Consider the following 12,217-nt stretch of genomic DNA (forward strand, 5'->3'; position numbering starts at 1 on the left):
ACTTTATAAATTGAAGCAGAAAAAGCAGTCACAACCAGATCCACAATGTGCCTAATCAGAGAATAAAGCAACACACTAGGAGACTACGCTACCTAGCGCTCGAGAGCAGAAGTTCTCTCCAACAGAGTAGGAAACGGAAACTAGGTATTACTTATTACATAACCAGATCAGAAGGAGAGGGAACACAGAAGATTTTCTCGCGCGCCTTTCATGCTCCCCTCCCACATCTCACTTCCAGGCTATCCGCATCAGTTCTCCACACCGCTTGTCCAACAGTAGGATACACCTTTGCAGCAGGGTTGCTTGAGCATCGTCGCAGAGAACCTTCCACTGGTGCAAATAACAGCTTAGTTTTGCAAGAATGCAGTTCACGTTTCTCCATTTCTGCCCCTGAAAACAGAAACTGTTTCTTAGTCTCCACAAGCTCCATAAGGAAGCAGCAATAGCCATGTTGAGCACAGGTTTCTTTTTATGAACTTGCCAGAAAGCAAAGATATCATCAAAACTAACAATTCTATCAATTTCAAAAAAATCGGATACAAATCCCCACACATGTCGAGCAACTACACAATCAAACATCAAATGCTGTACAGATTCGAGTTCTGCACAAAAAAAGACAAGAAGGGTCCTCCACCTCCCTTCTTTTAGAAAGGTTATCCCTAGTCAGAATTTTATTATGAGCACACAACCACAAGAATACATGTATCTTCTGAGGGCACATAATTTTCCAAAGATCATCTTTGATAGCAGAAGCTATCCCCCCAAAGTTGATGCTTTTATAGAAAGATTTCACAGAGTATAACCCATTAGGTTCCAAGGACCAAATCGGCATATCAGGTTCATCTGATAAGATACACTGCTAAACAAGTCTCAACAGCAAATCCCATCTGTTCAACCCACTTTGGTCTATGCATCTCCTAAAAAATAACTTAAGTTCCTGACCGTCCCACACCTGAGCCACAGTACACTCCGTTTGGTTACAAATACAATATAAGTCCCAGAATTGCACCTTCAGGGAACATTCCCCAACCCAGGTATCATGCCAGAAGCTAATTAATTCACCATTGCCTAATTTCCATTTGTAGAAATTTTTAGCAGCAGCTAACGCCCAAGTGATGCTCTTCCAAAAGGTAGAGCCACCATCTCCCTTTGCCCAAAGTATGTTAGGAGTATTCACTCTATACTTGTAACATATGATTTTTTTCCAATCTGCATCAGATCCATCAAAGAACCTTTTGCCCCATGAAGCTAATAAGGCCATATTAAATTCTTTGATGTTAGGGATCCCTAACCCTCCATACTCTTTCCTCCTAGCAACAAAACCCCAATTAGCTAGATGGTATTTGTGTTGGTTCCCAATATTTCCCCAAAAGAAGTGAGCCATTTGGGAATTAATGGCATTGATAGCCCATTTGGGAAACTTAATGACAGACATGAGATAGGCAGGTATGCTAATCAAGCATGCACATAGCAAGATAATTTTGCCTCTATATGTGAGATATCTGCCAAGCCATCCAGAAATGCCCTTAATAATTCTATCAATAATGGGCTGGAGATCTTCCCTTTTCAACTTGTCATAATGTAAAGGGACGCCTAAATATTTAATAGGAAAGCGCCCTTTTTTGCAACAGAAAATCTGGGCAAAGTCATTAGCCACTTCCTCATCAATATTGATGGTCATTAAGTCACTCTTATGAAAGTTAATTTTCATCCCTGAAAGAGATTCAAAACATGATAAAAACCATTTAAAGTTCCTAGCTTTATGAGCCGAATTTTCCAGAAAAAGGATAGTGTCGTCTGCGTATTGTAAATTCACCACACCCCCTGGAATTATATTGGGCAGAAGCCCTGAAATTAGATCTTGGGAGGCTGCTTTTTAAAGTATTTTTGTAAACACATCAGCAACTAAGTTAAACAACAAGGGGGAGTGGGGATCCCCTTGTTTAAGCCCTTTCCCACCAACAAAATAGTTCCCATTAGTATCATGAATTCTCACAGCAAAAGTACTGTTAATTAAGGTACTTTTAATCCATGCAATCCACTTGGGGCAAAACCCCCTAGAGTGTAACATTTCAAACAAGAAATCCCAATTAACCCGGTCATATGCTTTCTCATAATCTAGCTTAAGCACTAAACCTTGAGAACCAGATTTCTTGACCTCATGAATCACTTCATGAGCCATGAAAACACTTTCTAATATATATCTCCCTTTAATAAACGTCGTTTGGTTCGAAGAGATTAATCTACGACCAATAGGGGAAACCCTATTGGTCATGGCTTTAGAAAAGATTTTAATACCACAGTTGCTCAAACTAATTGGCCTAAATTTCTTTAAATCCTTGGCGTCAGGCTCTTTAGGAATAAGGACTATCAAAGCAAAATTCAACCTCTGCAAATCTAGTTTGCCTTCTTCAAAGTCTCTCACCAGCGCCATAAAATCAACTTTGATAACATCCCAAAAAGTTTGATAAAAAAGAAATGACAATCCATCTGGTCCAGGTGCACCATGTGCATATGACCCAAAGATGGCTTCCTTGATCTCCTCCTCAGAGAAGTTACTTTGGAGACGATCGTTCTCTTCTTCGGTAACCAGATCACCCTCCTCCCAAAAGGAAGGCCCAAGATGAACATAAGGTTTTTTTTCAGCTCCAAATAGGTTTTTATAAAAGGTAGTAGCTACTTCCAGCATCTCCTTGGTAGTGTAGACAGGACCATTGTCCCCATTAAGCTCAGATAAGTGATTCTTTCTATGCCTATGGTTAGCTAATGCTTGAAAATAAGCATTGTTATTGTCACCATCAACAATCTTACGATCTCTAGAGCGCTGCCAGAAAGCAGTTTCTTCCTTACTCCAAATGCTATTAAGCTCATTTCTAATCTCCTCCATCCTACGTCTATCCACGTCATTGATTTGATTCCTCTCCGAAAATACATCCAGAATATCAAATTCGAGCAGAAGCTCTCTCTTCCTCTTCTTAATACCTGCCTCTATGTTAATGCTCCAACCTTTAAATTTTTTCCTAAATAATTTGCTTTTATTCATCCAGATATCTATGGCCAACCTGCCAGGAACTGAGGTGTTCCAGATATTACGCACTAGGTCTTTGAAGTCAGGTTGGTCAAGCCACCAATTTTCAAACCGGAAGATTTTTGGGGAGGTAACCCTCCGAGCACCAGTGTCAATAAGGAGAGGGGTATGATCACTCCCAACACGTGGGAGAGCTGTCACCACAGAAAGAGGAAATTTGGTATCCCAAGAACCCGAAGAAAAAACCCTGTCTATAGTGGCAAAGATAGGATTATTCTGGTTGTTACTCCAAGTAAATTTCCTATTAGCGCTCTTGATCTCCATAAGGGACCATTTATTGATCCAATCATTAAACAAGTAGGAAAACTATTTTTTAATAACCCCATTATTCTTATCGTCAGTCGATCTGACCAAGTTGAAATCCCCTCCCACCAAAACTGGATAAGTGAGGGTATCCATAGTATTATGTAGTTCAGCAATAAACTCTACTTTCTTGTCATTGTAAGAAGTGCCATAAACAGCCACTAAATGCCAAATAAAACCATCACATTTATTTTTAACAGTAGCCACAATACAAAACTCTTTATTAATAAAGCCTATCACCTCAAATAAATCACTCCCGAGACCCACAAGGATCCCCCCAGCAGTATGCACAGCCGGTAAAAAATGCCATACAAATTCCTCCTTACCAGATATAAATCTAAGCACATAATTGTCAATATTTTCTTTCTTGGTTTCAAAGAAACACACAAAATCCAGATGGTTATTAGTAATAAAGTCACCTAGGCACTGATTTTTCCCAATTTGGCCCATTCCCCGAATATTCCAAAAGGCTCCTATCATTTAACCTTAAATGGGTGCGATAAGCCACAAGGCTTTTTTTTGTGTGTTCAAGACAGGACTTTCCATTAGTGGTTCAGCAGTGCCATCCGAACCATTATTGTGAAGGTCACTGTTAATAATTTCGAACTCATCCCCCCTTGTTTCTAAATCGAGATTCTCCAGGAGAACAATCTCCGGGTTATCATCCGCAAACTTAAGGCAACGATTTTTCTCCTCATCTATCATATCCATGACAATATCTACTTGATCATCAATGCTACTCCCAATGCATAAATCAACCTTACTAGTGTTAGAGACAAGAACATCAGGGTCAAGGACAGCAAATGATTTACCTTTGAAGGTAGTGGGAATTTCTAGATTCTTCCTCTTCATGTATGCAGCTGCTTTGTCCATGATCTTAACATCTCCATGATTCCTAGTATTTGGTTTGCTTGTGAGAACTGGTCCCCAGACAGAAGAATTTTTGACGCTTGGTTTTTTCTTCTGGACTGACTCCACACTCTCCAGGGTTTCCAGCAGAGATCTTTTGACAGATCCCATTGCCAAAGCCAAATCATCAGGTAAACACTGCATTTCCTCCACCAATTCTTCCTCTTCTTCATCAGTTTCAACCATTTCAAATTTACTTAATTGTGCATAGCAATATTCCATATGTGCTGACAAGGGATCATGTCTTTCAGAAGGAAAGGTTTTTGCAGGAGTGGATTTTTCATTATCCGCCTCTTTCTTCTTCTCTGGTGTTTTGGTCCTAATTTCTTCCACAAAATCCTCATGAATTGTGTCCAGCATGTTGGAAGGGTGAAATTCCACTGCAGAAGCAGTTCTCTGTGGGTTTGTCTGACTAGAGCTTGTCGCCAGAGTGTTCTTGGAAGGAAAATTAGCCTTATCTAGTTCCTTAATAGGTTCCCCCATATCTTCTTCATGAGCTTTATCTTTGTCAGACAAGTCTTCATTGTTATCTTCCTCCTCTTTCTCCATATTGTCCTCATCTGGGTCTAGATCATCTCCATCAGAGTCCTCCCCCATTTGCTCAAAACCCTCAACAGTGAAGAACAGAATATATAGCTTCCTTTTCATTTCCACTAACCTCTCAAAAGGAATTTTCTTGGGATCTCTACAAGCCACTTTCACTCTGATATTCTCATAAAAACTCTTGAATATACCATTCCAGTCCACATCTACCAGGATCCTAAAGCAAGCTGCAATCTGGGCAAATACCTTCCAAGCACACCACTTTGGAGGAATCCCTTCAATTTGAACCCAGGCCTCAGTAAGTCCTCCAAACTCATCCAACATTCCCTCCCATTCACAGATCTTGACAGAAACTCCATCAATTGGGAGCTCAAAAGTAGGGAACTCAATAAGATCTCCCACATTCTTCCAAGGTGGAAATCTCAGCAAGAACTTCTCCTCTCCCAAGTCCCTAATCTGCCACGGCCATTCTTTGTTTTTACAAAATATTCCATTAAGCTGAATCAGCAACTCCGAGGCAGAAACCTCACCCTTAACAACTTTGAGAACTGCACAATTCTTGTAGTTAAGACAACCTAGTTCTGACACAGTAGGAACATCTATGTGGTAAAATCCCAGGCCAACCGCTGCACTGCCAAAGTATGTCGCTGTAGGATGTGGTTTCGCCCAGGCAGCGCAATTATTGATATTATGACCTCCCGCGCAAATAAAGCACTTCTTCGGTTCAACGCAGTTCCCCACATAGTGCCCCGGCCAACTACAGTTAAAGCAGGCCATGTCCTTGTACCTTGGATCCAAAGCTTGAACTGTAGTAGCCGGAGGAGGAGGTGGAGCTTGGACTGTTGCATCGGCCACTTCCTGCTGCTGGACCACCCTCGTCGCCTGCTTAGGAGGTTGCCGCCCCTGCTTGACAGCACCTGCCATCGTAGCAGCACCGGCCGGCGGGGCCGCAGCTTTCCCATCCGGCGGCACAGGCTTCTTCCCTGGCGGTGGACGGCGCTGCCGCTGCCCTCCTTGTCCCCGCTCCATCCCTCCCTTAACCAATTCAACAAATGATCTAGGAAAACCTAGCTTCTCAGTGGAAATTTTAAAGACAGTAGGGGTCGGATAAATCTGCTCACTGCCCGAATCGGGAAACAATCTTGTGCTGAGAAATTTCTATCCCTAAACAGATCCTTCCTTACCCATAACAATTTGGGGATCGCGAAACTAGGGTTTGGTGGCGACTGCTTCTCTATATGTAGGCGCTGGCGACGGCTGGGAGAGGGAACCACCCAGAGCTGGCCATAAAATTACGCCACTTCTTCCCCGTCTCCGCTAGCAGAGATAGAACGCGTATTTTGATGGACCGTTTTCTTCCCAACCACACGACCCGAAATCAACGGCAGTGGTTGAGGGATCGGCCCTGCTTGTGGGACCACTAGATTCGAAACCAAGCCCGCCCCTCCCGCAGAAGCGAGCTAGTCAGCAACGGACTGGCTCGCCAGAATCGCAGATTCACAAGAATCTCTCACTGATTCAGGGAAAATAGGAGTGTATTCACATATATTCTCACAAGGGATAACCCTATCTTCCTTAACATTCAATTCGCCGCCCAAATCACTATCAGATCTCAAACGAGCATGCGAATTGGGTCTGAATTTCCTCACCTTATCAGGGAGACGAGGAATCTCCCCGCGGTCGCCCGACCATGGTGGGAGGTTGAGGAAGCGCGCCTCGCTCCTCCCACGCCGTACGCGCAGGTTGGAGAAGCCCTGTGGGATGTGCACGCCGGGCTCCCCACGAATCAGGGGACCCGTGGCAGAACCGTCCCCGGCGATAGGTACTCCGGCGAGATATTGGCGATCTGCACCACCGGCAGCGGCCGGATGTTGAGCCGCGACGGATTCCTTGTCCTGAATCTTGTTCACTTCGCCGCTTGCCTCGGATTCGTTGACTCTGCCTCCTGGATGGCCCAAAAGATGAGCTCGTAATCCATCCCCCCACCATCGTCGGCGAACGGCGCACGTTCCTCGAACGTCACGTGTTGGATGACCTCGATGAGGATCGCCGACCAATTGTCGCGGTTCGGGAATCGCTCCCCTACCACGTGAACCATCTCCGCATGTGCCTCTGGCGATCCCCGCTCGGTCACCGGCAGCTGCGACACCGGCACCGGCGGCAGAGGCGCCATCGACGCCGCCACCTGGTGGCTGGGACGCACCCGCCGCGCCCTTGCACTCCTCCGTGAGGCCCCCACCATCTCTCTCGCTCGACTGGTCCGTGGGATCTGACAAGGAGAGGCCGCCAGGGGAGGGAGAAGATGTGGCGAGGGGGGAAGGAGGGCTTGATAGGTCCGTGCGGCCATTAATGGCGGTGATTTCGGCGCCATTACTCGCGGAGGTGAGGCTGATGACTCCATCCTCTACGTTATCAAATGCCTCTAACCACCCCATGCCTATTCCACAATTGCAATAGCAATATCAAACACTGCTATGACATAGTAATCCTTGTATCCCTTTGATTTGGTTGGAGTTTTGCAAAGTGTAATTTTCTTAAACCTGGTAAGTTGGAAGTTCTGACACAAAAAATGTGTTGGGTTTGAAGGGTTGAGAGATTCAAAGCCGGGAAGAGGACGACAGCCCTAGCCACCTCACCTCTCACAGGAACCCATACGTCACCACTGGCTCCGCCCAAGACCAAGAAGCCCACACCACTGTTGAACAGGAACACCACCAAAGAATTGGCAGAGCACCACCATGCCGAGCCCCTAACCACCCTGGACTCCCAAGGTGGCGCCTTCATGAAGTAACCGATGCCGATGTGCAGTCGCCAACCAATCAAGAGATTTTAGGCTTTTCACCCGGGACCAGGGGCAGAGGGCGGAGATGAGGTCACGATGTCGCCCACCAAAGGGAGAACGACGTCGAGAGCATCGCCAACATCGTGACCGGCATCGCCGGTCAAGGGCCCCCCCTGTCGGTGTCAAAACCGGCAGATATCGGGTATGGGGTCCCAAGCTATGTGTCATGGATCGATGGGTAACAGGAGACATGGGACACGATGTTTACCCAGGTTCGGGCCCTCTTAATGGAGGTAATAACCTACTTCCTGCTTGATTGATTTTGATGAATATAGAGATTACAAGAGTTGATCTACCTCGAGATCATATGTTGTGGTCTAAAGCCTAAGGGTATGATGAATAATGTCATCATGATCTATCGTCCCCCTCTCGACTAGCCCGGCCTTGGCTTATATAATGTACCAGAGGCCTAGGATAACAAGAGTCCTAGTCGAATATGTTGGTGGAGAGGAGTCCTTGTCTTGATCATCAAGTCTTGTGGAATACTCTTTGTATGCGGCATGGGCTGCTCGAAGTGGCCCATGAGTAAACCGCCATGGGGGACCTTGGCCCAATCCACCTGATAGGGAGACAACGTGGTGAGTACCCCCTAGTCCAGGACACCGTCAGTAACCCCCTGAACCGGTCTTCAAGTTGGTGACGCTCATCGATTCTTCCGAACTGTTCTTCATCTTCGGTCTCGGTCTTGAAAACTGGTTCAACAAATCTTCTTATCTTTGATCTTGAGGATCACCGAAGTAAATCCGAAGAGTTTACATGTCGGGTGTCCGAGGAGCCCCTTTAAGTTATTGGGTTTTATAATGCCTTGTTATTTTTATGCCCACCTCGAGTTTGAAGTTGTTCCTGGGCAGCGGTGTCATCTTGCATCCGAGCTCCAACGTCGGACTGCATTCGAGGTATCTTTTGCAGTCGAGCACCAACGCCGGACTGTATCCGAGCTCCAACGCCGGACGGTATCCGAGGTGTCATAGATCACCTTGGCTTGAAGAAGTTTAAAGGAGGTTAGCAGAGCTTAATGACGGAAATGCCCTCTATAGAGCCAACCACTTGCATCCGAGCTTTATGCCGGACTCTTCTGAGGTGATGCACCACCTCGGGCTTGGGCTGATTCTTTACGGATTTTATTTCCGACGCGCGTAAATTTATTTGCTGTTAATATTTATAACCAGTAGCCCTCAAGGTGTGTGTCGGTCTAAAACCTGAGATGCACCTGAAGGAAAACATGAAACCGCTGATCCTAGTAGCCCCTGAGACTCAGGTCGATGCGCAAAACCGGCCTGAGGATCAACTCCTAGCTCGGCAGCATACGTAGGAATAGAAACACAGTGTAATATATTAGAGATAATAGTGATTGGTGAACGGGCCCTTGAGAGAGGGTCTTGAGAAGTTGTCGTAATATATTATCTTGATGCTAGATAGGTCCAGATGGTACATGTTGTTGTCCAAAGACGCGTTTTCCTATAGTTCGGTCAAGCCGAACACTGAGCACTTTGAATTTTCTGCGTTGAACAGGCAATGCAGTCGCCTGATACGTCTCCAACATATCTATAATTTATGAAGTATTCATGCCATGTTTACAATAGTTTTATATGTTTTTGGTATGATTTGATTAGAACTAACCCGGACTGACGCTGTTTTCAGCAGAACTACCATGGTGTTGCTTTTGTGCAGAAATAAAAGTTCTCAGAATACGCTAAAAATCAATGGAGAATTTTTCTGGAAAATATGAAAAATACTGGAACAAAAATCTACCGGAGGAGAGTCCCGTGGGACCCAGAGGGTGGGGGGCGCGCCCCTGTGCCTCGTGGACTACCCGTGGGGCCCCCTAACTTGTTCTTGACGCCAACCTGTCCTATAAATACCCAAACCTCCAGAAATTAAGCTTGATCCGAAGTTCCGCCACCGCAAGCCTCTGTAGCCACGAGAAATCAATATAGGCCCTCTCTGGCACCCTGCCGGAGGGGGCCATCATCACCGGAGGCCATGGAGGAGGATCCCGGAGGGGCCATCATCGCCATGAAGGCCAAGGACCAGAGGGAGAACCTCTCCCCATCCAGGGGGAGGCCATGGAGGAGGAAGCACAAGGGGGAGAACCTCTCCTCCTCTCTCTCGGTGGCGCTAGAGTGCCATCGGGAGGGGAATCATCGCCGCGGTGATCGTCTTCATCAACATCATCATCATCATCACCATCCTCATCTATTTTACGCGGTCCACTCCCCCGCACCCCGCTGTAATCCCTACTTGAACATGGTGCTTTATGCCACATATTATGATCCAATGATGTGTTGCCATCCTATGATGTTTTGAGTAGATATCCTTTGTCTTTGGGTTGATTGTTGATCTAGATTGGTACAAGTTGTATGTTTTATTTTGATGCTGTCCTATTGTGTCGTCCGTGTCGCGCAAGCATGAGGGATTCCCGCTGTAGGGTGTTGCAATACGTTCATGATTCACTTATAGTGGGTTGCTTGAGTGACAGAAGCATAAACCCGAATAAGGGGGTTGTTGCGTATGGGATAAAGGGGACTTGATGCTTTAATGCTATGGTTGCATTTTACCTTAATGATCTTTAGTAGTTGCGGATGCTTGCTAGAGTTCCAATCATAAGTGCATATGATCCAAGAAGAGAAAGTATGTTAGCTTATGCCTCTCCCTCATATGAAATTGCAATAACGACTACCGGTCTTGTTAACAATTGCCTAGGATAATTTCGCACACCGACCCATCATTATTCCACACTCGCTATTTATAATATTTAGTAATATATTCTAACTTTATGAGAACAACACCTACTTTTATATTTTAGCTCTCTAATATCATGCAAAGTTATCCTCTTCATACCCACAACGTAGTTTTATTTCTCGTTTCTAGTTGGAAGCAAACATTCGGTGTATGTAGAGTCGTATCAGTGGCAGATAGGACTTGAGAGAATATTGATCTTACCTTTAGCTCCTTGTGGGTTCGACACTCCATACTTATCACTTCCACCTTTGGGAATTGCTACGATGATTCTCTGCACTTGGGGATTATCCAGCTCTTTTCTGGCGCCGTTGCGGGGGAGCAATAGCGTGGGGTTGATATTTCGTGTATGCTTGTTTGCTTTCTTCACTAAGTAGTTTTTGTTTCGCCTTTATAGTTTTGCTTAGTTGTGGGTGAAATATACAAAAAAACTAAAAGAATGAAAATACCAAAAAAAATTACTTGCCTCTTGATAACCCACAAGTATAGGGGATCGCAACAGTTTTCGTGGGTACAGAATTCAACCCAAATTTATTGATTCGACACAAGGGGAGCCAACGAATATTCTCAAGTATTAGAAGTTGAGGTGTCAATTCAACCACACCTAGATAACTTAATATCTGTAGCAAAGTATTTAGTAGCAAAGTAATATGATAATAGTGGTAGCAGTGGCAAAAGTAACAGTAGCAGTTTTGGTTTTGTAGTGATTATAACAGTAGCAACAAAAAAGCAAATAAGCGAAGACCAATATGTGAAAAGCTTGTAGGCATTGGATCGGTGATGGAGAATTATGCCGGATGCGATTCCTCATGCAAAAGTTATAACATAGGGTGACACAGAACTAGCTTTAGTTCATCAATGTAATGTAGGCATGTATTCATAATATGGTCATACGTGCTTATGGAAAAGAACTTGCATGCCATCTTTTGTCCTACCCTCCCGTGGCAGTGGGGTCCTATTGGAAACTAATGGATATTAAGGCCTCCTTTTAATAGAGTACCAGACCAAAGCATTAACACTTAGTGAATACATGAACTCCTCAAACTATGGTCATCACCGGTAATGGTCCCGATTATTGTCACTTTGGGGTTAACAAATCATAACACATAATAGGTGACTATAGACTTGCAAGATAGGAGCAAGAACTCACATATATTCATGGAAACATAATAGGTTCAGATCTGAAATCCTGGCACTAGGGCCCTAGTGACAAGCATTAAGCATAGCAAAGTCATAGCAACATCAATCTCAGAACATAGTGGACACTAGGGATCAAACCCTAACAAAACTAACTCGATTACATGGTAAATCTCATCCGACCCATCACCGTCTAGCAAGCCTACGATGGAATTACTCACGCACGGCGGTGAGCATCATGAAATTGGTGATGGAGGAAGGTTGATGATGATGATTGTCGGTGTCAAAACTGGCGGATCTCGGGTAGGGGGTCCCGAACTGTGCGTCTAGGATCGATGGTAACAGGAGTCCGGGGACACGATGTTTACCCAGGTTCGGGCCCTCTCTATGGTGCTAATACCCTACTTCCCGCTTGATTGATCTTGATGAATATGAGTGTTACAAGAGTGATCTACCACGAGATCGTAATGGCTAAACCCTAGAAGTCTAGCCTATGTGAATATGGTAATGAGTATCCGCGTATCCGGACTACGCTCTCCGGTTTATATAGACACCGGAGAGATCTAGGGTTACATGGGGTCGGTTACATAAGAAGGAATCTTCATAGTTAATCGCCTAGCTTGCCTTCCACGCCAAGGAGAGTCCAATCCGGACAC

General features: G+C 45.0%; 1 protein-coding gene across 1 annotated transcript; it reads right to left on the reverse strand.

Moving 5' to 3' along the window:
• Positions 1-46: 46 nt before the first annotated feature.
• Positions 47-5,785, reverse strand: LOC119306341. The gene is made up of 2 exons (XM_037582588.1): positions 4,204-5,785; positions 47-390 (listed from the first exon to the last, which is right to left on the reverse strand). Exons 1-2 carry the CDS (start codon positions 5,765-5,767, stop codon positions 209-211), a joined length of 1,746 nt encoding a protein of 581 aa, XP_037438485.1. The 5' UTR covers positions 5,768-5,785; the 3' UTR covers positions 47-208.
• Positions 5,786-12,217: the final 6,432 nt, after the last annotated feature.

Source organism: Triticum dicoccoides, chromosome 5B, assembly GCF_002162155.2.
Source record: "Triticum dicoccoides isolate Atlit2015 ecotype Zavitan chromosome 5B, WEW_v2.0, whole genome shotgun sequence".
Lineage (NCBI taxonomy): Eukaryota > Viridiplantae > Streptophyta > Magnoliopsida > Poales > Poaceae > Triticum > Triticum dicoccoides.

What these genes read in the sequence shown, in the direction of transcription:
- LOC119306341 (XM_037582588.1), bottom strand. Translation starts at nt 5,767, where the DNA reads ATGGCAGGTGCTGTCAAGCAGGGGCGGCAACCTCCTAAGCAGGCGACG. An exon ending in AATTCCCACTACCTTCAAAG is followed by an intron (nt 391 to 4,203) that starts GTAAATCATTTG and finishes TTCTGTTTTCAG; the next exon opens with GGGCAGAAATGGAGAAACGT.